Raw genomic sequence first — 25,051 nt, 5'->3', positions numbered from 1 at the left:
AAGAGTGACACCATCTGTCCCGGTGGATATAAACAGAGCAGCCTCTTGGTCCAGTGAAAATCCACAGCAAGCCACACATCAAAGCTCACAGCTCTACAAAGGGCTACAACTTGCAATACTGAAGGAGCGAACTCTGCACTGTTCTCTTGCTCTCTTTCAGCAGATTCAGGGTGACCCGACAGCAAATGTGAAAAATCGGAACGGGGTGGGGAGGAGGTAATAGGAGCCTATATAAGAAAAAGATCCAACAAAAAGGGACTGTCCCTATAAAATTGAGACATCTGGTCACCCTAAGCATATTTCCCATTGCTTCTCTGCCTAAACCTTTCCAAAGCAACGAGGAAAGATATACCCAAATCCCCGCCAGCTGCATGAGAGCGCACCTTGGATAAATATAACACAAATACCGAGCTGTCAGCGTATCCTTCCCCAGCATATTTTCACCTGTTTATGCAAGGCACGTCTGTGACTTGCTGGCAATTCACTTAAGGCAGCGTGAGAGGGTCCAAACTTCAAAGCCAGCCGTCTGCCTTTGTTCCTTTTGGAGCGTGGTTTCCCTCTCCATTTTTAGGCAGTCCCTGCAAGTTCCTATAACGGCTGGGGTAACACCTGCTTGGCCCCCTTTTGCAACACACCGAGGAAAGAATAAGAGACATGAAGGTGCATAGACGGACAGAGAAATACAGGTTGGCATAGCAGGCAGGCAGTTCTAAGAGAAACCCTTTAAGATGCCCTGAACATCCAATGCCCAGACATGCTACAAGTTGTGTGGCAATGCCATGCCCTGGATCCCAGTTGAAGGAAGTGGATTCTATCCCCTCCAGACCTTGCCTGGCTTCCCTGTGCAATGTCCTTTCACGCTGGCTTTGCATGGGGAAGGAGAATTTGGCCCTTTGATATCTTCTTGCCCTCGCAGTTTTGGAGATGGTAGATCACACGTGTCCATCCCTAACTATCATTGAAGGGTAAATGCTGACAAGAGCCCTGGAGGCTGCGAGGTGCATCAAGGGCCGGGGAGCTGCTATAGATAAAAGGGTGGGGAAAGGGAGCAAAATCTCCTCTCCATCAAACCCATTTATTTCTGTGGGTAGCGTCTGTGGCCTAGGTATGCCATACGTGTCCCAGTAGAGGAGATCTGCAAATAGTTAGGAGTCCCCAATACCATGTTTTTCAGCACCCCATGAGCTTTATTGTTTCCAATACAATGAAAAGAGCAGAGTCCCCAGGACAGAGCCAGAGAGAATGTGCAGCATTCTTCAAGGTCTGAGCAGACACAATGGTGTGGTCCTCTAGCGAAGACAGATTTGGGAGCTTTGGAAGATGCCAAGTCATCATTGCAGTGGGGAGGCTTTACTTGCATGAGTCTGGACAGTCAGCTGTTAATATCCACCTCCCTCCCTCAGCCCTTCACTAGCACTGGTGCATGATTCACTCTACAACCACAGTCCTGAGTGCTCACTGTCTCTCAGTAGATCCCCTTGACTCTCTTGTTCTCCGGATCGAACGGTGACTTGGTATGGGCTGTGGCAGGATAGGTAGCTCCCATCCTCTCCAGCATGTATTCACCACTCTTCACAAACTCCAGCGAGACCTGCGGTGGGGACAGGACAAAGACATTGCTATATGGGCTCCCCCACACTTCTCTCCCGCTCAGTTAAACAAGCGTGGCAGCGTTTTACGGTCATGCCCCAGAACATTAGTGTGTTTGGAGGCTTGCTATCAGCTCCTGTGTGGAGGGCTAAGAGGATTGGGCTCTGCCACCTTTTTGCTTCTAAGTTGCTGGTTCAACTCCAGTCTGGACTGATAATATCCAAAAGCCATTACTGTCTCTCACCTGTTCGGTATAAAGAGTTGGTGATCTCAGCTCAGGTCTCCATGCCAGAACTGCTGGTGGCCTGCCTAGCAGTTACAGCAGAAGGGTCAGGGAGCCATGGGGAACGGACACGCTTGTCAAGGCATAGTATGGAAGAAGCTGGAAGTGCTTGGGCTAGAGATACAGGAGTAGGGGAGTGATTTCTTTTCCCGGGTCTGGTGCTGCTCACAGTCCTTCCCGGAGAGTTCCAAAAGGGAAGGCATGTAGATTTTAAAAGCTCAATTTTTTCTTTCATAGAATCTAAAGCAAACTGAATTTAAAACCAGGCAAAATGAAAGTCAAATTGAGTTCTACTCCAGAGCACCTGGGTAACCACAGAGCATATTACGGGTATAACCTCCTGAAGACAAACCTGTTAGAAAAGCAGGTTCCCCAGCTGCTCCCCACCTGGCTGGATTGCACTGAACATGAGGAGAGAGCACAACCCGTGCACTGGAGATCCTGGTGCAGATGAGGGCCGCTTGCCTAGCACAGCACCGGCTGATACGAGACACTTGTGTTACGTTTGTTGAAGCTGTTCGGAATCATTTTCTGATCGATTGAAAATCCCTGTTGGCAATGTGACTAGCCAGCCAAAGGGCAAAAGACCCTGCAGTGAACATTATTTTACTCCTACTAGCTCAGAGAACACTCCAGTGTTCTGGCAGGTCCAGCTGTGCTGTCTGGGCTGCTGCCTTTCCCTGCTGTTCACCACCTCTACCTCTGCAACCCCATCTACAGTGGTGGGGCTGTAACATGAGGGTGCAGTGGGAGCCTTGGTTGTCAGGTGAAGAGCTTCAGACAAAAGGAAGGCTTGGCGTATGGACACAGATACACACAGCCAGCCACTCACTGGGGTCCATTCCAAGCTCTGCTGCAGACTCATTGTGCAGCTATTAGCTTGTGATTTCCTCTCGCTGTACCCCAGTGTACTCATCTGTAAGACAAAATGCTTGGGCAGGGAATTCTTCACAAAGCACTTTGAGATCTTTGGATGAAAAGGTGCTATAGAGCTGCAAATTATAATTATTACATACAGACATATAGCTATCAAAAACTGGAAGATACTGGCTTGTGTGTGTTGTGTGTGTACACCGCTGCCCTCCACTGGATGGAATCAGACCTGCTCCAATTTGTGTCATATGTCCCATACTGCTACAAGCTAATGGAGAGTGGAACGGCTTGAACATTGGGAGCCAGAAGATATGGATTGTATCCTCATTTGCATCCATGTTGTGCAGCATTGTAGCCATTGTGAAAATTCAAAGGGGCTATGGATTTATTTCAGTACACTCCGCAAATAACAGGTGTGCACAGGAGCCAGCAACACTGCCTTGTAAACTGGAGCAGCTAGCACTATGCAATGCCTGCAGGTTTAATAGCATCACTAGGAGGCTGAATGAGTGACCAGGGCAGGATGGGGCTAATGGAGTCCTACCTTGGCCAGCGACAATGACCAAGAACAGGAAAGGATACATTTCCAGCTCTTGATTGGCTGGGGCAGTGCTGAATGGGTCTTAGGATTGCCCTGTGATCTGGGGAGGGCATTGGCATGGCAGGGCCATGAGTTATTTTTCTCCCCTGAAGATGCCAGTCTCCAGAGGGCACACTGAGCATGGGCGTGATGGCTGGGGCAGGGGAGATGGGGCGAGGGAGCATGCTATCAAGTCTGCAGTGCGTCCAGGAGAAAGAAACTTGGACCCAGCATAGAACGTGAGTCCTTCACATGGCAGGGCACAGCCACACCTCGCTGGTCCCGGAGTTGCATCATGGAAAGAATTCATCTGGAAGGTATCCTGCCATCCCGCCTTAGGGTAGCTGATCTGCGCTGGCATCCATCAGCGTGTCAAGCTGCACAGCGCGCACATGCAAAACTCACCGCTTCCTCCTGCAGTGGCAATTACCATGAAAATCAGGCAGGAGTTATCCTACCGAGCAGAGAGATTAAGGCTGTACGTTAACATCTGCTCAGGGAACTATGCCTTTCTGCAGGAGGCCTTGGAGCTGGTGCCGCTGACGGGAGGCAGCACTTGCTGCACAATGGAAGCTGACAAGGTTGGGGGCCCGTAAAGAAAGACCACCTGTATGAAGTGCCTTGCTGATTGCCAGGCCTGATCGCTTTAATTGGGGGTTAACGTCGCCTGAAAAGGCCCTCGAGGACAGAGGGGGCAGGAGTCGTTTTGAAAATGACTTTGCTGGTGCTGCCAAATGAAAGAATTCTTTATGGTGGGTGTTTGAATGGGGAGAGCTGAGCAACTGGACTACCTGGGGGGTTCTAGTTCAATGTATGTTTGTCTCTCCAACTCTTTATGCACGGGAGGGGCCAGTCCTCTCCTCACATACATCCCGGCCACCTCGTGGGCTTCGCTAAAGATCCCGATGTCAGTTTCAGGGAGGAAAGAGAAGGCTCATGGTGACGGCAGGCAGAGGTGTGAGACGTTACAGGCAGGAGGAAACCAAACAAAAGAGGAAGAAAAGGAAGCCAAGCTAAGAGAACAGAGCATTTATTCTAGAAATGGGCCCAAAGTGGAATCCTTTATCGGAATCCCAGCGGCTGAATGCTGTCTGGATCCGAACTGTGGCTAACTTAGGTTCTGGCTGTACTTGCACTTCCCAAGGTGCTTGAGGGGTTAACTCTGCAGCACTGGGCATGCAGATGGACTCTGCTTTCTCTTCCACTCACTTTTCCCTGCACTGGGAGGAGAACTGGCTGCTAAAGGGAAAACAACTAGCCCAAGGCAGCTCCTCAGAAAGCCTGCACGGTCTCAAGACCTGACCAAGAGGCAGCGATACATCACTTCAAAGAGAAGTAAGCAGCTCCTGAGACTCTTACCAGCTTCAAATCTGAGGCTTCACTCACACCCTCTTGAGAGTTTAGCACAAGCTTTATCGACTTTGGCCTCTGAAAACTGATATTTTCCTGTGATGTTTATTGTTGGTGCTGTAATAATTTGCAACTGCTGCCTGGGGTGAAAAGTCCCCCATTGCCAGCAGTAACGGTGCAAATTAGCACCAGATGAACTGATGAGTTTTTGCAAAAATTCTTGTGTATTCACCAGAGCCTATTTCCCAGGCTCCTTTCCCCCTGTACCTACAGTTGCTGCTAAATGAGTTCACTTGACCAGACATATTTAGGCATTGTGAGAGCCTGTCATAATATGATGTGTCAAAACATCACCATGTGGCATCAAAGTGTCATCATGCCTGGAAGCAAGAACAGGTTGGAGGGTTATTACTACATTTTCATTATAACAGGCTGAAAAGGAGAATGACTCAGTGGGAAGGTTGTTCATTATGACTCAGGAGACGCGTTCAATTCCCTTCTCCACCAGAGAATTGCTGTATGACCATAGGCAAGTTTACTAGCTCCTCTGTGCTTCATCTGTAAAATGGGTATAATAGCACTGCGATGCCTTACAGGGTGATGTGAGGATAACTCCATTAAAGATGTGAGGTATGAACTACAGTAGCAGGGGCTGTATAAGCAATTCCTGGAAAAAATGGGGGAGGTCAAATTCTGTTCTCACCAACATAGTTCTCCTGCCTTTGGTAACACTGGCAAGTGATGATGCATTGTTGCAACTCACATTCTAACTTATACCTGACTTCAACAGGGTGCAGGAATGTAACTGAGAACAGCTTGATATTTTGTAGAATAATTTTCATTTCACTAACAGGACCCTTCTTGAAAAGTGCAAGTCTTTGGGAATCCTTTATCTCAACTGAGGCTTAGTTTGGCTTCCTTAAACACAACTCAAGCATGTGTGTTTGTTCAGTATTTCTTCCACGTTCAGCTCTGTCCCTAAGCGCCTGGCTGTAATACCCAATGCAGCACTTTTGCCCATTCTCCACTACAGTTGCTGTGCACTCCAGAGCCTGTCTGCCCAGAATCGTGCAATGTGGTTTCACACTAATATTGCAGACTCCAATGTAACGAGATTAAAAGCAAACAAATTTCTTCTGTGGCAGCTTTCTAATCTCTGATTCACCACTTTTCATCTCTCTCTCTGTTGGAAGCATTCACACCCCTTTTAATGCGGCCTCTCTGTAAAGGTCAACAGTTTCTGGGTGGCAGGAAGGAGCAGACCTGAATAGCAGCAATGTGAATTAATTCTACACATCTCCCACCACTAAGCCACTCCCTCTGGTTGCCCCATCTACATTGTATTCATTTTAAAGCTACAGCCCAGGGCCTTTAAAATTCCACCTCTGCTACAGGGGATTTGCATTGGTGAACACTGAATTCCTGTGTAAAAGAAACTTCCTTTCCACAGAGTAGGTGGAATGAGAAGACTCGAGGATTGTGTATTTTAAGTCTGGGCTTCTAGCCAGTACCTGGGACCATGTTCCTAATTTTTTCCCCCTACTTTCTCCTCTACTAGTGACAACCCAGCTAAAGGCAATGCCCCATCAGGATCGCCCTCTAACCCACAGGGAATGCAATGAGTGCAAACAGGGGCTGCTCTATGATTTTTGCCACCTCAAGCACGGCAGGCAGGTGGCTTTCGGCAGCGCACCTGCGGGAAGTTCGTTGGTCACGCGGATTTGGTGGCACACCTACGGGCGGTCCACTGGTCATGCAGATTTGGCGGCGCGCCTACGGGCGGTCCACTGGTCATGAGGATTCGGCAGACCTCCTGCAGGCATGCTGCCAAAAGCTGCCTGCCTCCCGCCCTCACAGCGACCGGCAGGCCACCACCCGGGGCTTGCCGCCCCAGACACGCACTTCCTGACTGGTGCCTGGAGCCGCCCCTGATTACAAAGGACAGAGCCCACGGAGAACAGAGCTGTGATTTTTCCATAGAGATATGATCCCACATTATTTGCATGCTCGCTTGCTCTCACACGCAGAGTCATCAGCCCATGGGGCTCAGCCATCAGGCATGAAGTAGAGAGTCAGAACTCTTTTCTCCAAACCCTTTTGATGTCAAGGCTCCACCTGCTCCAGGTGCCTATCCCATTACGAGATGCCAGGAGAGAGAGGGAGAGTGAATGGATGAGGCTGGAAAGCTCTCTGTCATCTGTGACAGGAGTCCGTTCACTGCACCAGGCTGCCCTCTTCTAGGCTCAGTAGGGAAGGAAGGGAGGATACTCCATGACGAGAAACAATAGGCAAGGGAAAATTTGGTTTGGGGATAGGAAAGCAATGAACTGGACCATAAAATCGCATGGCTCGAGAGCCTCCCTGTCATTGCCACAGGATTAAAAACCAAGTGATCTAAAACCAACCACCAATTTATCAGCTATTTCTTGCCTGCATTATCATATATGTTTGAGGTTAAGTTGGTCCCTCGGGATTTTATCTTCAGTCTTCCCACCTCAATACTCCCTCATAAAGGTGTAAGTATCTCTCAGTCTATAGCACATGGGTTAAGTAGAGTCCCCACCCTTCCCCCGCCCCATGAGGCTATTCAGGCTAAGTGCCTGCTGCATTTCTGTTGGACAGAAGTTCCTAGAATCAAAATAGGGCTAATATATTGTTGCAGTTAATGTTCTAGCTTGCACCTGTGAGTGAGTCTGGAGACGGAGCTGTGCAAGAGAACAGCATGGGAGTCACTAGAGAGAAAGCTGTTTGTCGCTAAACTGCTCCCATCTCTCGTTCTTCGGAATCTCTTCGCTCTGGTTAATACAAGCTAAGAACTTTGAAGAGATGCGAGGAGACTCTGCAATCCTTCAGTGCCCAGATCAGTGTTAGCGCTCTCTCTTTAAAGATTAGTGTGCATGTGTGAGGTTTTTTTTAAAAAAATCAATGTTACGCTTTCTCCCCCTGCAAATCTTCTGACTCGGAGAATGAAACACAGCATTCTCCACTCATGGATGTGTGCATAATTCTGATCCTTCCTCTCTCACTGTCCTTGTGTCTTTCTGTTTCCCCTCCCTGGCTGCAGCCTGCACTCTGCCAGCACTGTCAACCTCAACACACCATTTGTCTGAATCTCCAGGCTTCCTTCTTCCAAGCTGCTCCCTACACTAAAAACATGTTTCTTGAGCTAGGCTACTCCTCTCTCTCAGCTCATGTCCCCCCTGAAGACCCATCTCTCCCCAGACACCGAGAACTAGAGTAGTGCCAATAGTTTGGATCGCTGACCCTGCCAAAAAATCTAAAATCAGTTTCAATTCAACCTGACATGGAAATGTTTTGTAATTTTCAGTGAACCAAAAAGATCAGAAAAAATTAGTGTCAGGTCAAAGGAAACGTTTTGTTCACCCTGAAATGGAACATTATTTCTTTTTGGATTTCTTTTTAAACTTTAAAAATGTTTTAACAATAAAACTGAAGTAAACGTTGAAAGGAAAAGTCATTTCAAACCAAAATATTGAAACGTTTTCTTTGGAAATTGTCAGAATGATGCCTTTAGATTTTTGTTTGTTTGGTTTGGATTTATTTTCTAATGAGACAACTTGGTAACTTTGCAACCAATTCCTAGAGTCACAGAATCATAGGAGGGAGCAGCAAGGGAGGTTTAGGTTGGACATTAGGAAAAAGTTCCTAACTGTCAGGGTGGTTAAACACTGGAATAAACTGCCTAGGGAGGTTGTGGAATCTCCATCTCTGGAGATATTTAAGAGTAGGTTAGATAAATGTCTATCAGGGATGGTCTAGACAGTATTTGGTCCTGCCATGAGGGCAGGGGACTGGACTCGATGACCTCTCGAGGTCCTTTCCAGTCCTAGAATCAGTGAATCTACAGGGCTAGAAGGGACTGCAAGTTCAGCCACCCTTCAGCCACTCTGATATAGCTCTAGGTAGAACCGGGTCATTTTGGGATGCTAACACAGCTGACATGGCATGGGACCCCAGGAGGCACCATATTCCGCTATACTCACTGGTCCTCCATCAGGGTTACGGATGTACCCGTAGGCAATGGTTTTGTTGATGGCAAATCCAAAATCTGCCCTCCGGATGTGTCCGACTACTTTGCCGTTTCTCCAGATGGCCTCCAGTCCAAACATAGGCACCTTCCTGCAGGACCAGAACAGGGCAGACCTTTAGCAGACAGCAGCTCAGCAGGGCAGTTCCCTGCCATTCTTGGGTTTTACCAAGGGGAGTTGTTATAGAAAATAAAGGGGCTAAACGTGCTGACCACAGGAACGCATTGTGCATGTAGGCAGGCTCTGTGCTAGCTTCCTAAACAGTGCTCTGCCAATACATCTCACGCCCCCTGTTATTCCAGTCCTCGGCTTCCACACGAGGCCTTGCATCAGAGTCCTAACCTCCAGCATTCTGCTATTCCAGGCCTGGAACCTACCCAGCTCTGCCAGTGCACTTTAACCTGACACATTACCCCAGGGATTACAGTCCTCGGCCATACACACAGCTCTGACAATGTGCCTCCATCCTGACTTGCAAAATCCCCTGCTATTTTGGTTGGTTGATAACCCCACCCATTTCCACAAGAGCAGAGAAAACGGGCAGAGGGAGTTTGTGGATGAGCTTCTTGCTGGCGTGTGGGGCAGAATCTTCTTTCTGGTTAAAGTTGGATCACAAGCACCAGAGTGATTGTTGTATTTAATACACCCAGGCAAAGCTCACCGATAGAAAGCCCAGCCCAGGGGTGGTCGTACTTACTCATCAATGGTGAAGCAGACCAGGCGCCGGAGGACTCCTGTTGCTTTCTGTATCTCTAGCGCTTTCCGTCCAAGGAAGGGGATGCTGGACTTGAGTTTACAAGTGAAGGCCAGGCCTGCTTCTAGGGGGGTGTCATCAGGACGCAGATCCGCGTGCCAGTGCCTGTACCCTGCAGAGAACGACAGAACCATCATGGGTCTCCCCGACTGTTTTCTCCTTTCTCCCCAGTCATAACAAGGCCTAGGAGAGCCAGTGTGGGGAGAACAAAGCACTTGAACCCCCAAGTGCTCAGTCTGGCCCTGCTTCACCCTTGGCTTGTTCAGGGACAGTGAGATGAGAGGCAGCTCCTCTGTCACGCTCCTCTCTTGCTGCAGCATTCCCTCCTGCAGCTAGAGGAGAAGGCAGCCTCTCTCGGTCCCAATCCTCTGGTGCTCCATTCCTGCACTGGGCCTGGGAATGGACGGCGAACAGCCAAAGGTGGCTTGAGACATCTCTGGCCTCACTGAATTCTTGGAGCCTCCCTGGACTACAGAGTAAGTCAGAGCAACCACAGGAATGCTCTAAGTTACAGTCAAGCTGTTGATGACTCCCTGAGGGCTGTGAGCAGCTGGAATTCTGTGTGCTCCAACCATGTTCTCACTTCCTCACAGAGTGCCCCAGAACACCCCCACTCAGGAACTGCACAGGTGTGGCCACAGAGCTGTTCCAGCCATTTTATGCCCACTGGGGATCCCCTTATGTAGGCCCTGTTCCCTGGGAGTCTCTCGTGACCAAGGATGGACCAGCAGGGATTGTTCTAGGGGAGAGCATGTGGTCATTAATACTCTTCTCCTCCATGAAAAACATCTCCCCCGACCGCAAACCTTGCCTCCCCCCCCGGCCACCCAGAGTACTACCCAGACCCCACCTCCCTCTGGAGTATTTCACCCCTCCCCAGCACGTCACATCCACCAGCGCCCCTCTGGAGTACCTCACCCTCCCCCACCCCATGGACCACCTCATCTTCATCAGCCCTAGAAGAAACACAAGGATCTAGCAGAACTGGTTGAAATGTTTCCATCAAGAAGGGATGTGGGGGGGTGGGTGCGGGGGAGACATCTTTTTTGTCAAAACGGACATTTCCAAAATTATTTTTATGGGGTGGGTGTTGATTTTTCAGTTCAAACCTGACTTTTTTTTAACAAAGACAAAACATGTTTAGTTTTTGTTTTAAATATATATATATACATATATAGTGGGTAAATTCCCCCATTTCTTGAGCATCTCTAGGCACTAGATCCCACCTCAAGGGCGACGGATGAATCTACAGGTTGGGAGGCCCAGGATGGAAAAGCCCTTGGAGCTAGACGTGCTTCTCTGAATTCTCCAGCCATTTGCAAAGCTGGCCCAGAAGTCTCCTAGGTAGGTGCTCACTCTGAAGATTTCAGCTACTTCCTGCTTCCCATTTGGCCAGAAAATGGCCTCTTTGGGGTTTTTTTTTGGTGCCTCTGGTCTGCGGCCTGGGGCAGGAAGTGCTGAGACAGAAAAAGGATGCCAGGTAGGGAAGGGAACTGGGTGCTTTTCTAAACATCCCTCTGATTTTATTCAGATGGGCTCCTCCAACCCTACAGCCACTCTTGGCTTTAGCTCTCGGAGTCAAGCAAGGACACTTTGTGCCATCCAAAGAGCCACAGAAGGAATGAGCTGCAGGGGAGCACCCTGGGAACAAAACAGGAGAGTTGAGGGAAAAGCAGATAAAAACTCCATTCCACTGGAGGGTAATGAATAAACATGCCGAACAAACTAGCTGTCAGGGACCAGCGAAACAAGAAACATCAATATCCTCTGTGTGTGGGTGTAGGGTTGTGTGTGTGTGTGTGCGCACACGCACATGGGCAAGGAGGCTGGAGGAGTACTAGGAGGTTTGAGTCATGGAAATGGTGCCTGGGCATGAGGAGGAAATACTGGATAGGCTTATTAGCCTGGGGGCCCTGTTCCCCACTGCTGAGGGGATGTTGGAGGAGCTCGTGGTTAAGGTAGAGGTCTGGGACTCAGAAGAATGGAGTTCAATTGTTAGCTCTGCTACAGGCTGTGTGTGCAACCCTGTGCACAACACGTCCTCTCTCTGTGCCTCTGCTCTGGGAAATGGCGTTGCTTTTTCCCTCCTGGGCAGGGGGGCAGTGAGGATAAATCCGTGAATGTCTAGGAGGAACTTGGAGACTGTGGCGAGGAGGGAGGTACAAGGAGCTGGATATGAGTGACCCCTACAGAGTCAATGGGAGTTGCTTGCTTCCCATGAGGGGAGAATGACCCATCTGAGTTTTTCATGTTCCTTTTTCATAGTCTAAATCCCCAACGTCAAACAGATTTTTAACCCGTCTCGGAGGTGACCAGGGTGCTAGAACTGCATCGAACTTAACCCTGACTCAGATTAAAGTTTTCCTGAATGCAGATGACCTTTCCTCACAGAAAGAGAGAAAAGGGTTTCCCCTTTCCCAAAGCCTCATTTTGTGCCAGGAGATTTTTAGTGGACTCCCTAAGGAAGGTTCAATCCAATCTAGGAGCATCACTCTCTCTCCCTCACTCTCTCAAACAGTCTCTCTAAGTGACTCACACCCTCAACAATCCTTTCCCTCAGACCCTTTCTATTTTAATGGCTAAATGCTAAAGAAGAGGCCAGTGAAATACAGTCAAATAACCCCACACATCCCTCCCCCCTTTGCTTTTGGTCCCTAACTGGTGACAGGCCAATAAGCTTAGCTAAAACATTCGCCCTTAACACGAGACCAATGTTAAGGGAGAACTCAGTGAGGATCTGGGTCATCCCAGCCACGTGGTCCACCCCTAGTTATCAACGCTTTACGGAGGGGCGCACTGGCCTGTCCTTGAAGCTGGAAAACCCCTGGCCATGGATGGGGGATAAGGTTACCTGGCTTCCCCCAGGATCACTGTGCAAAGCGTTGGGGGCAGCTGGATTTCCCTGAAGGAAACGGGAACTCCTGGGAGGTTTATTTGAACCAAGCCCAAACTCAAACTTTCCAAGGCCTGCCCACAGGGGCAGAGGGACAGATGGCAGGAAGTCCACCATCTTTCTTTGCTTGCCTCAGTGCATTGTCCCCACCAGGTGACAGCAGAGCAACACATGCTAGTACAGGTGAAAAGCAAGTTCTCCTGAGAAACCTTTCTCAATGCTGAGGGAGTCGATGGCTCTGTACCCGGCGTTGGTAATGCCGTGCCCGGCACCTGCCTTCATCACAGCCTGATAAACCCGCACACAGTCCTGCTTGGGCACGTGCAGCTCCCAGCCCATCTCACCCACAAACGACAGCCTCATGGCTCGTACCTGTGAAACACAAAAGATCAGAATCACTGGCCTTGTTGTTTCCTTTCATTCAAGTACTCTAGAGTGGGGCAGTGTGGTCCAGGGGATAGGGCACAGGGCTGGGAGTCGGGAGACCTGATTCTATTTGCAGCTCTGCCAGTGACCTGCTGTGTGTATGGATGCACCATTTACTATTCTGTAAAAGCAGCAAAGAGTCCTGTGGCACCTTATAGACTAACAGACGTACTGGAGCATGAGCTTTGGTGGGTGAATACCCACTTCGTTGGATGCAAGGGCATTCACCCATGAAAGCTCATGCTCCAATATGTCTGTTAGTCTATAAGGTGCCACAGGACTCTTTGCTGCTTTTACAGATCCAGACTAACACGGCTACCCCTCTGATAATTTACTATTCTTTGCCTCATCTGTACAATGGCACTTACCTCCTTTGAGATCGCCAGGTGAAAAGACCTAAGTAGTGTATTGATAACTTCTTGTGGAAGTCTTTGGACAGCACTTTCTTGGATTAGTCCTATTTATATAAAACCGGTTTCCTCTGATCTCTTTATTCTTCTTATTTCTTTACTACTACAGACATTTGTGTGAAACCAGTATCACCTTTCTATATCTTTTGTTCATCAGCTCCTAATGCTTATTGCTCCTGGAAGACACAATCTTTGGATCATGAGGCCACCACTGACCACTGAACAAATGATTCTGAGCTCGGACCTTGAATCTTTTGTTGTATTCCCTCCAAACCAGTCAATCTACAACACACAAATCACATTCATCAAGTGACAGATCTGCTGTTACAACCAATACATTTTCTGCTGTATCACCTTTGGCTGTTGACCAAATCTTATTTTATAAGCTAGGCAAGGCTGGGTCATCCTTTTGGATAGGACTATTCATCACCCAACAGTTCTACTGGAACCTTCAGTGTGGGGCTTTATGCCCGTCTAATCTATATAACAAGAAAGAGTCTACTACAACTGCCAGCTGAGGGAGTCACTCCTTAAATGTTAGAGGCTTATAGTGAAGTCCTAGTTTCAAATCCTACTGGTATGTTGGCCATTCAGTATTGGAGGCACTGTTCCACACTGAGAAGTCCTGAAGCAATCCTCCAGCGAGGTCTTTGGGGGAGCTGTGCTTCTGGAGGAGACGTGTATCAGAGGACCTGTAAAAGTTCTCCTGGCCCCTACAAACTCCATGGCTCACCCTGACAGACTAAACCAGAGGAAAGGTGCTGAGAAATGTAAGCTATGTGCATGCATCTAAACACTCTTGACATGCTTTCGGTGCTATGAAACAAGCTTTATTTTTGTCTGGGATCTGTTGCCTTGCAGGCAGGATGGGGGAGTTTCCTTTCGTCACTTTCAGCGCCACAAGCAGTTTAGAGAGAAATGTCAAGAGGATCCTGGAACTAAGCCTTGCATGGAGAATCAATTTAATGTAAGATCAAAGTCACCTAAGAGCACTCCTGCTTGAGGAGGGAGTGTGCATTGGGTGCAGGAACTCAAGGATAGTCAAGGTAATTTCCCCTGCAGGTCAGGAACATTTTTAGGCAACCAAGTTTATTCAGAAAGGTCAATTTTTACGCCAGTTTTGCTGTCAAATTATTTTGACAGCCTCTCCCTTTCTTGGGCTCATGCATTTCAAAGGGCATCTCTGTGATTTATGCGTAGCCCTGAGGATGGTGCACGGAAAGGGCAGCCTTTGAACAAGCCTTGTCTTTTCTAACAGCGATTTGTTTTCCACGTGTTCCCCACTCTGTACAAGCTCTTTAATCAGCCACCCAGATGGAGGTTAAAGCCCAATGCACGTAGCTGGGTGGCAACTAAGGTCTAGTGTGCTGGGCACAGGGCTGTGAGTCAGGACCCTTAGGTTCAATTTGCCACTGGGCAAGTTGTACTACCTCTCTGTGCCTCAGTTTACCCCTCTGTATAATTGGGCTAATTATTCCTTACTTACCAATTTGTAATGTGATTTGTGACTTGTGGACGAAAAGGACTGGGCAGGCACAAAGAGACCAGCAAATCAACACAGCTCCATGCTACCTCCATTTTACAGATGGGTAAACTGAGGCATAGAGAAGTGAACTGTGCTGCCCTTGGACAAACAGTGAGCTCGTGGGACTGTGATGAATTGAACCCAGGAATCCTGACTCCCAGCTCTATCCTTCTATGGACCTATATCCATTTACACTAGGGTGACCAGACAGGAAATGTGAAAAATTGGGACAAGAGTTGGGGGGTAATAGGAGCCTAGATAAGAAAAAGACCCAAAAATCAGGACTGTCCCTATAAAATCGGAACATCTGGTCACTCTAATTTACACTAACTGATGATCTGTCCTGAAGCATTATTTTTGTTGCCAAAATTAGCTTGATGAGAGGAAATGCCATGACTTCACCAGAACTATGCAAAGGAAGACAGCAAAGATGAATTTATGAGGTGGCTCATCTTTTCCTTCCCCTTTCCTCCCGCCTCCTCCATATTCTGTGCAAAACATCAAACAGGCAGATCCTGCTCTCTCCATATCCAGCTCACAGACGGAGTTTATTAGCTTGGGGTTCTTTCTGTCTCAGAGGTGCTGGAACTTGGTTCTACATGTGCATGGCTGTAAGAATGGCCCCTGTCTCCAGCCCAGCTGCACTTCCCCCTTAGGACGGAGATGGGCTTCAATGAGACTCTCAACGATATCCCACTTACTGGCTGATGAGCCCTCGGACACCTTGTTAGGCTGTGTTCCCAAAACTTTCCAGGGTGGCTGTGGCTAGACCCAGCCTGGACACCTCCCCTGAGTATTTCCCTTTTAATCTGAGCTGTGCTGCTCTTCAGTTACTAAATTTCCTTTCAATTCTTTCTTTCTTTTTTTTTTTTTAAAGTTGTGGGATCCACCAGGCATCCCGGTATGAACTCCCTTTCCCCTCAACATCCACCCTCACACCCCAACCCTACCCACCCAGCAGGCTGAGCCAATGCAGATTCGTTCTTTGTTCTGCATGGTCTTTGTTTCACCCAGCCGTTCTAGGGGCACCTGCCTAGCCCTAAGCCCCTCTACTGGGAGACCAGGCCTACGATGGCAGACTGGCTAGTGTGCTCCCACAGGGCTGGGGCCAATGTCACCCCATCAGCTGGCCTCAAGGGGCCTGAACCAACTCCCATCAAAATCAGTGGCAAGATCCCCCTTTGGACTTCATCCTCCCCACCAATGCATCCTCAGTGAATCTCCAGAGAGTCTATGGACCAGCTCTCCATTGTCTGCAGTGTTCTTTCATTCAACGGGACACGCCAGAGCGGTAAGATTTTGACCCAGATCCAAACCGCGCCGAAGTTCTGATGCATTTGGATCCATGGCTCAAACTCTTGTAACACGCTGCCCATCGTATGAGTGGGCAGGCAGCCCTGTGCTTAGAACAGTGTACTCCTAGCGAATCCTCTAAGAGGCTACGGGTGGATAATGCACTGTTTTGTTTTCCGCTTTTCTGACCCAGTTTGCAACCCTAACGGAAATGGAAATGTATTATTCCATTTCAGAGACCTCAGCAAGCGAAAGGATCCCAGCAAAGACAGAGAGGGAGAAGCAAACAGAATGACAGTGGGGAAACGCAAACACAAAACCAAATGCACTGCCAGAATGGCGAGGGCTTGATTCCTTTAAGAAATACTTATCGTCGGGGCCCAGCTCAAAGGTCCCTGAAGATAAGGATAAGTTCAAGGGCCTGTGTGCTTTAAAATGAGCTGGAGCCCTGTGGACTTCTCCCTAAGAGTATCTTCCATGTGCGAATTTCCAACTGCTTTGCAGCACCCCTGGAGGGTCGGGACTGCTATCCCCATTGTGCAGATGGAAATATAGCGGTCAGGCGACTTCCCCAAAGTTACCCGGTGACTGGCATTAGTACATGGAACTCCTAGGCACTAAGCAGTCGTAGATCATTGAAATGTAGGGCTAGAAGGGGTCACAAGAAGTCACCAAGTCCAGCCTGCTGCACTGAGGCAGCTCCTAGATCATGCCCGACAGGTGTTTAACTAACATGGTCTTAAAAAAGACAGGGATTCCACAACCCCCCTTGGTAACCTGTTCCCGTACTTAATTACTCTTCAAGTTAGAAAGTTTTTGCTAATTTCCCACCTAACTTTCTCTCCTGCTGCAAAATAAGTGGCTCTGAGAGCAGATACCTCGTTTCCTTTCACTGGCCTCTGCTCCTTTGCCCTTTCGCAATGGACACGTGTTTATGCTTGGTGCTTAGTGTGACGAACTGGGAAAGTTCTTAATGTTTTCTCTGAGTACTGTGTTGGTGCCTCAGTGTCCCCATGGCAGTTCTTAAGTATCTGGCAGAGCAAAGGGCCAGTGCACCTAAATGCCTGACCCTCTGTCTCCTAGCAACTGATGGCCTGGGCCCCTCCTCTGCAAAGGTGCCAGCTGAAGGTGTTGGAGACAAAGGGATCAGGTGACCTCCTGGCCCGGGAAAGGGGCTGAGGAGAGAGGAGGGGCTGGGAGGGGTTGTTAGTCTGGAGCTGGCTGGGGTCGAGGGTGGAGGGCAGACCTGGGGGTCTGGCTCACTGCCCCCCAGAATGGACCCAGCCGAGGGGTCCGGTTCACTGTATCTACAAGCTCTGTTTTAGACCCTGTTCCTGTCATCGAATAAACCTCTGTTTTACTGGCTGGCTGAGAGTCACGTCTGACTGCAAAGTGGGGGTGCAGAACCCGGTGGCTTCCCCAGGACCCCGCTGGGGTGGACTCGCTGTGGGAAGCGCACGGAGGGGCAGAGGATGCTGAATGCTCCAAGGAGAGACCCAGGAGGTGAAGACGTGTGAGCTTCTTGCCCTGAACAAGTCTGCTCCAAAGGAGAGGAGGCTCCCCAAAGTCCTGCCTGGCTTGGTGGGGAGCAGTTCCAGAGCATCGCCCGGGGACTCCGTGACAACTGGTGGCAGCGGTGGGATGTACTGCACCCCGTGAATGGCGCTGCTTGCAGTAAGTGACTGGGGAGCAGTAAAACAAAAGAGGGATAATGAGGACCAGGCATGCTGAAGGCTCAGAGAGGGACGGTTTCAGGGGGCAGTTAACCTCTGGGAGTGTGTGACCAGCGAGAAGGACTGTTGGAGTAACAGGGTCCCCCTGAGGACTGCAGCGAGCAGTCTCAGGGGCGGAGGAGCTTGCTGCTCGACCCTGGGAGAGAGAAGGAGTTTTGCAGTAGCAGGGTTCCCCTGGAGATTGCAGGAGCAGTCCCAGGGGCGGAGGAGTCTGCAGCTCGACCCTGGCAAAGAGGTGGTGATCACAAGAAGGGCTGGCACACCAGGGGTTCTTCCTGGAAACCATGGGGGAGCCAAGAGCACACAGGCCTGTGAGTCCAGAGCCACTTGGGAACAGTGAAGTGATGGCCTATCACCATCTCCTTGAGAAGGACATTGTGATCCTGTGCACAAAGAGAGGGTTACGCATGGGGAAATTCACCAAGGCACAGTTAATCGTGCAGTTGAAGGAGAAGCACCGCTCTGAGGAGCAGATTCCTGGCCCAGATGGGGCTCCAAGAGGATCTGAGAGCAGCTGGAGCATCAGCCAGGCATCCCCGGGAGTCTGGTCCCCAATCAGACGAGGGTCTTCACGATTGGGTTCCCCATCAGGAGATTGGAGACGGATGGGATGGGAGCAGAGCCCGAGAGAGCGAGAGGACCGTGAGAGAAAGCAAGAGCCCGAGGAAAAGCTGCAGGAGAAGCAGCAGGAGCGTGGACTGGTGATGGTGGAGCAGAGAGACATAGGGGGCTGCCCAGGGGTCAGTGGGAAAACACGCCTGCGGGGGCGAGACCCTGGGACAGAGAGAACTGTGGTGGTGCAACCCCAGATGCTGAGGGACTGTGGGACCTGGGTGAAGTTCCCTGGGGTGAAGCCCCTCGCCCTGCCTATGGCCCAGATCCCTGTGCAGACCCAGGAGGGGTCGGGCTGGCTGGTGGTTGGGGTTCTCCAGGACATCGGCTGGGAAGCCCTGTTGGGGGGTGACTGTCTCCCCTTGGGACAGGATCCAGGCCCCGCTCCTGTAACGGCCGAGGGTTTGAATTCAAATCCAGGGAACCAATTGGCTAGGATGGAAATGGTCAGTGAAAATGCAAATGACCTGGCTGGCAGGGGGGAGGGGCTGCTGGGCTCAGGATACCTGCCTACCTGTAACCAGCCCCCTGGGGCTGAGTGGGAGGGAGAGATGCTCCCCGCCCCCCTGCACACTGGAGAGGGGGCTCACGCTGGCTCTGATGCTGTGACCAGAGCAGAGAGCTCACTGCCTGCCCCCACTGGGACAGCAAGGGCAGCACTGAGCATGGGGGGAGCTGAGACCCCAGCTGAGTGGGGGGACACCCAGGCAGGGCAGGTCAGCTGCCAAACAGGTTTGCCTGGTCCAGACATGCTGCTGGGAAGTGATTACACAGCAGGAAGGGAGCTACCAGGGACAGGGCTCAGGGGGGCTGTGACCCCAGGCCCAGCCAGCGAGAGGAAGCAGGTCCCACTCCCTGCCCCAGCCGCTGAATCCCAGACCGAGCTGCAGAGGGATCCCTCCTTGGAGAAGCTGAGGGAACTTGCTGGCCACAGTGCTGCAAACCCCCTTGGGGAAGGGTGCAGGGACAGAGTCCTGCAGGAGAAGGGATTCCTGTACCGGGAATGGGCTCCCCAAGGGGAAGTAAAACTGGGGGGAATCGGGAAGCAGCTGGTGGTGCTCCAGGAATCCACAGGGCTCTTCCAATTTGAGCTGCTGGATGGGAGGAGAGTGAGGGGACCCCTGGACCTGAAGAGGGAGGATTGGATGGAGAAGGGGGAAGACCCCCGGGGGGATCTCTTCCCTGAGGTGGGAGCCAATCTCCCCATCAGGTGTTCCCCATTCAGAGTCATTGGGAAAGCAACCCAGATCCTGGAGAGAGAGGTCAGGAACATGCTGGCTTTAGATGGGATCCAGCCGTTTTACAGCCCATGGGCCTCACTCATGGGGCTGATCCCCAAGGGAGACAGGAAGATTTGGTTTTATGGGGGCTATCAGAAGCTTAAAGCCATCACAGTGTCCGATGCCCACCCCATGCCTAGGCCTGGGGAGATTCCAGACAAGCAGAGGGAGATGGAGAACTTGGCCCTGGCAGACACTGATAACATGTGCATCTTTAGCCAGACCTGGGAGGAACAGGTGTCCCAGGTGAAGAGGGGGCTGGGCTGCCTCAAGGAGGTGGGACTGACATTAAAAGCTGGAAAGTGTAAGGTGGGGACGGCAGAGGCATTGTGTCTGAGCCACAAGGTGGGAAGCGGCTGCTCAAGCCCAGAGCTGGCAAAGGCCAACCTGAGGGCTCTTAACCAAGACAGCCCGAATTGCAGCCCAGAGTGCTGGGAGAAGACCCCATCCCAGTTTGAACCACATGGGTATTGGGGATGGCAAAAGGGTTCAAGCCGCATAAACCTTCCCACATGCTGCTTGCAAGTGCCATCAAGCACACCCGACCTAAGGGAGGGCGTGAGACTGGACTGTCCTGGTGTAACTCACACCAAGGAATGGGAGAGACGCTGGGGCATCCATAGGAACGTTGGTGGGGTCGAACTTCCCCAGGTCACTGGCTGGAGTGACCTCGCTCAGTTCGGTCTCAAAGGGGGGAGAGATGTGACGAACTGGGAAAGTTCTTAATGTTTTCTCTGAGTACTGTGTTGGTGCCTCAGTGTCCCCATGGCAGTTCTTAAGTATCTGGCAGAGCAAAGGGCCAGTGCACCTAAATGCCTGACCCTCTGTCTCCTAGCAACTGATGGCCTGGGCCCCTCCTCTGCAAAGGTGCCAGCTGAAGGTGTTGGAGACAAAGGGATCAGGTGACCTCCTGGCCCGGGAAAGGGGCTGAGGAGAGAGGAGGGGCTGGGAGGGGTTGTTAGTCTGGAGCTGGCTGGGGTCGAGGGTGGAGGGCAGACCTGGGGGTCTGGCTCACTGCCCCCCAGAATGGACCCAGCCGAGGGGTCCGGTTCACTGTATCTACAAGCTCTGTTTTAGACCCTGTTCCTGTCATCGAATAAACCTCTGTTTTACTGGCTGGCTGAGAGTCACGTCTGACTGCAAAGTGGGGGTGCAGAACCCGGTGGCTTCCCCAGGACCCCGCTGGGGTGGACTCGCTGTGGGAAGCGCACGGAGGGGCAGAGGATGCTGAATGCTCCAAGGAGAGACCCAGGAGGTGAAGACGTGTGAGCTTCTTGCCCTGAACAAGTCTGCTCCAAAGGAGAGGAGGCTCCCCAAAGTCCTGCCTGGCTTGGTGGGGAGCAGTTCCAGAGCATCGCCCGGGGACTCCGTGACACTTAGATACACCTGCATCCCTTAAACAACATTTGCCAGCTTTCTAAGTTGATGGAAAAACATGACTTCAGTAGTTGCAGCAGAGAGGAGACTGAATGCTGAGGAAATGTCACCTAGATTTCTAGGGTGAGATAGGAATGTTTGGGGGCAATCTCTGTCCTGTGGTGACAGATGCCCTAGAAATAGGATTATACAGACAGACGTGCATGGGACTAGACCGACAGACACGCAGATGCGTATGAGGCCAGACAGACACACATGTCTGGGGCTAGACAGACAGACAACATAAAGTTACCCTGGGAAAGTCAGTGCCGAGAGAACACATCAGGATGCTGCGTCACGAACAGCAAAGGGAGAGCTGTACTGTACCTCTGCAGTGAAACAAGCACAGCTACACTGCATAGGGAGGGACTTGTAGACACGCAGAGCCTGATTGCAGGGAAAGCTTTGGGGCCTCACAAAGGACACTGATCACTCCACGGGTGCAACCCTGTGTTGCCCAGGCATCTTAGCCCATCAGGCTCAGGACTAGCCTAGACCCTCTTTCAACCCCTTTTGTTAAAACACCTGGAAGAAGCACATAGCTTCCCGACTTCTCTTTCATCTGCTGGGTATGAAACGCTCCCAGCCCTCCCAAGATGCTCCACCGCGGTGCAGAGAAGCAAAGCTCGCTGGTGAGCCGTTCCTCTCCCTGCCCTTTGGAGCCAGTCCCCTGGGTTCTGTGCCAGACTGTAGCAGCACTCTGCAAACTTTACTCAAGTCTCCGTAATCATTCTGGCTCTGCTCCAGCTTCAGAATAGGTTTGGCCCATGGTGCAGACTTGAGCTAAAAGCAGCTCAGGCCGAATGCAGGGAGAGCCCACGCATTGGAAGGGAAAAGGCAGCCTGCTGCAGAGGGGATGAGGGTAGTTTTCATAGTCATGCAGTGGATTTGGGGGAGAAGGAGTTCAGAAGCCCATGGGCACTAGAGGAAACTTGGATTTTGGACCAGAAGACTTAGCCATGCATGGGGACTGATCCTACACCCACTGCGAGACTTACCATCCAATTTACTGGGAGGAGGAAAATGCCCCTGAAAAGGACATTAAGGGTGAGCAGATTTCCCCAGGGAAGTTGAGCCATATCTCTATCAGAATGCAGTGCCCAGCTGCTGTTTTCCTTATTGATTTTAAAGGAGAACAAGATAGAGGGAGGCGTACACAACCCAGGGTTATGTAGAGGTTAACCAGCAGGCTCCTGCAGTGTGAGCTGCCTCCGCTCCCTGTATGCTGCTAAATCATGAAGGGGAGAGGAGGGGAGGGGAGACCATGACAACAGAGACCTATGGAGGTGAAGGTCAATGGGGGGGCAAACAGAAGATATTTAGACAATTCCATACACCCTTCAGTTTCATCTGGATAGGGGAGTCTTCACTTCCTGTCATAAACTGCTGCATGATGTTTGAGGAACACTTGCTTCCACCCCAGAGATAGCTGCATTTCAGTTATCTTTATTTCCCCAGGGTCTGAACCTAAAAGGTTTCTAGATCTTATTGATTTCAACGCCTATCGACTTCAGCATGAGCTTAAGGCATTTGCTGAGCACCTCCCAGGGGAAGCTCAGCATCTGGCAAGATCCGGCCCAAAGCACCTTGGGAAACTGCTGTATTGATGTGAGATATTATGAATACTACAGAAAATACATCAGAACAGCTGAAATCAGAGCTAATGCAGCTAGAAAGCCACCTGGAGCACAGAAAGGGCAGCGTCTTTAAAAAGCCACGTCAATCCAGGCCAAAACTTTTGAATAAAACAGACAAAGAGACACAAAAATGGAGGCTCCGTGTAGACTCTTAAAAATAAGGTGCATTGTAGCTAGATATTGTTTTAATTCACAGAGCTCTACAATATCGTTTGTCAGTCACTCTGGGGTAACGGGGAACTCTTCCAGCCGGCTTCCTTTTACAGGCACCAAAACACTCTGCTGCCTGGGTACACCACCTTCCAACGCACCTAGTGGCACGTTGTGCCAAAGCAAATCTTACAACCTAGCAGGAGAACAATTATTCATGGTCCAGCAGCTTCTGATGCGTGTTCTGTTTCACACTTGCGTTCTCACTCACAGACATTTATCTACTTAGTATTCAGTCAACAGAACTTGTCTTAATATATGAGAAATTGACTGGATTAAGCTCTACACAGGGCCCTGTGTTATTAGAAAAGTATGTTTCTGGAAGTAAAATGGTACATCACCACTTTGTAATTCACTCGCTAGTCAGTAGAACACGGAAAGCTGGCATCAAATACAATTTAAGTTCTTTAAGAGGAACAATGATCTAGTAGTTAAGGTGATGGGTAGGACTCAGATCTGGGTTCAAGTTTTAATTAAGAACTAAGAACAGCCATAGTGGGTCGGACCAAAGGTCCATCTAGCCAGTATCCTGTCTTCTGACAGTGGCCAATGCCAGATGCCCCAGAAGGAATGAACAGAACAGGTAATCACCAAGTGATCCATCCCCTGTCGCCCATTCCCAGCTTCTGGCAAACAGAGGCTAGGGACACCATCCCTGTCCATCCTGGCTAATAGCCATTGATGGACCTATCCTCCATGAACTTATCGAGCTCTTTTTTGAACCCTTCTTTATGATCTTGGGCAAGTCACCCCATCTCTCTGCCTCAGATCCCCAAACATAAATTGAGGATAATAGTTCTGCAATTTAGACTGTAAATGCTTTCAATCATGGATCATCTCTTCCTATTTATATGTACAGCACCTAGCACAACAATCTTAGTTAGTGTCTCTACCTGCTACTGCAATATAAATAAAAATAAATTAAGTTACTGTGAGTTTTAATCTTCTTAACCCGGTCCCTAGTGATCCCTTACTCACATCACAAAAGCACTGTGCAATTGGACCCCACTCAGCTTAACTAGCAGGTATTGCTCCAAATCAAGCTCAGGATCAGAACCGTGGGAGGTGCAGTGCATCATGACAGAGGTGCAGGGGCAGAGTTGGATGGGAAATCCAGGAGAAAGGTAGGAGTGCAGTGGAGAGGCAGAGCTGACTGGGAGCTCAGTACTGGTATAGTAGAAACCTTTCCCTGGCCAGAGAGAAGGTCAAAAGAGCAGAACTGTTGAGGTACCTGCACTTGTTGGAAGTGTCACAGGTCAAGAGAGAGGACAATTGGCACATGTCGTAAGGTCCTTCAGGGTGCTCTGAAGGTCAAGATGGAGGCATGCTGGCATATCTGTGAAGGGTTGGATAGCCTCCGCTGTGCCTGATCTCAGCTGGTGCTACTTCACTGCATGAGTGCTAAAATTTAGCATACAACACTGTGACTCCCTAGCACCCCAATATCATGTAATTAGGATATGTTTTGTACAAAGTATGTCTTGTGAGGTGGTATTCTAAAAGTTCTCATCTGCTAGACAGTAATATCTCGTGGGATTGTAGGTGCTATCACTGTATGTGAGGTTTGGCTAGGTATGTGCGACTGAAACATGCTGTGAGGTTGAAAACACCCACAAGCAGCATTTCAGGTACAACAGTAAAAAGGCAACCAATGTTAATTTCTTATTGAGGAGATGCACACAAGCACAAGGATTACCCCAGGAACTGTGTACAACAGCAACCTCTCGGAGATAGCACTGCACAATGGGAACTGTTGGACCCAGGTCACAGCAAAAGAGCTTTCCAGCAAGTGGGAAGGAGATATAAAAGCGGGACAATGACATCATGATGGTACCTGACTCTCCCTCCAACTACACACCTGGAAACACCTGAAGGGCAAGGACAGAACTGTGGGAAGTGATGGTTTCAGGCTAGAAGGATTTTTAGCCTGTTTATGAAAACCTGGGAAATCCAAAGCCACTTGTGCCTTAAGAGTCTGCCAGCCTGTTTATCACTCAGAGTGAGAATTTGCTAATTCATATCCTGCTTGTTTAGTTTGTTACGCTCAGTTTGTGGGTTTGTTTATTTACTAAGGTCATCTGCTTTAATCTGTTTGCTATCACTTATAACCACTTAAAATCTATCTTGTGTAGTTAAT

At 50.0% G+C, this 25,051-nt stretch overlaps 1 protein-coding gene across 1 annotated transcript in view; it reads right to left on the bottom strand.

The window, feature by feature from the left end:
• Positions 1-1,179: 1,179 nt before the first annotated feature.
• Positions 1,180-25,051, bottom strand: part of SARDH (sarcosine dehydrogenase) — a 94,221-nt gene continuing 70,349 nt past the window's right edge. The window contains exons 18-21 of the mRNA XM_050926994.1: positions 12,582-12,744; positions 9,423-9,591; positions 8,681-8,816; positions 1,180-1,591 (exon numbers count right to left, since the gene is read on the bottom strand). Of these exons, the coding sequence (XP_050782951.1) occupies positions 1,466-1,591; positions 8,681-8,816; positions 9,423-9,591; positions 12,582-12,744 (594 nt within the window). The 3' untranslated portion in view covers positions 1,180-1,465. The remainder of the gene's footprint in view (positions 1,592-8,680; positions 8,817-9,422; positions 9,592-12,581; positions 12,745-25,051) is intronic.

This window comes from Gopherus flavomarginatus, chromosome 17, assembly GCF_025201925.1.
Source record: "Gopherus flavomarginatus isolate rGopFla2 chromosome 17, rGopFla2.mat.asm, whole genome shotgun sequence".
NCBI classification, from domain to species: Eukaryota; Metazoa; Chordata; order Testudines; family Testudinidae; genus Gopherus; species Gopherus flavomarginatus.
Note: the sequence above shows the minus strand (reverse complement) of the source record. Positions and strands in the feature narration are given on the sequence as shown.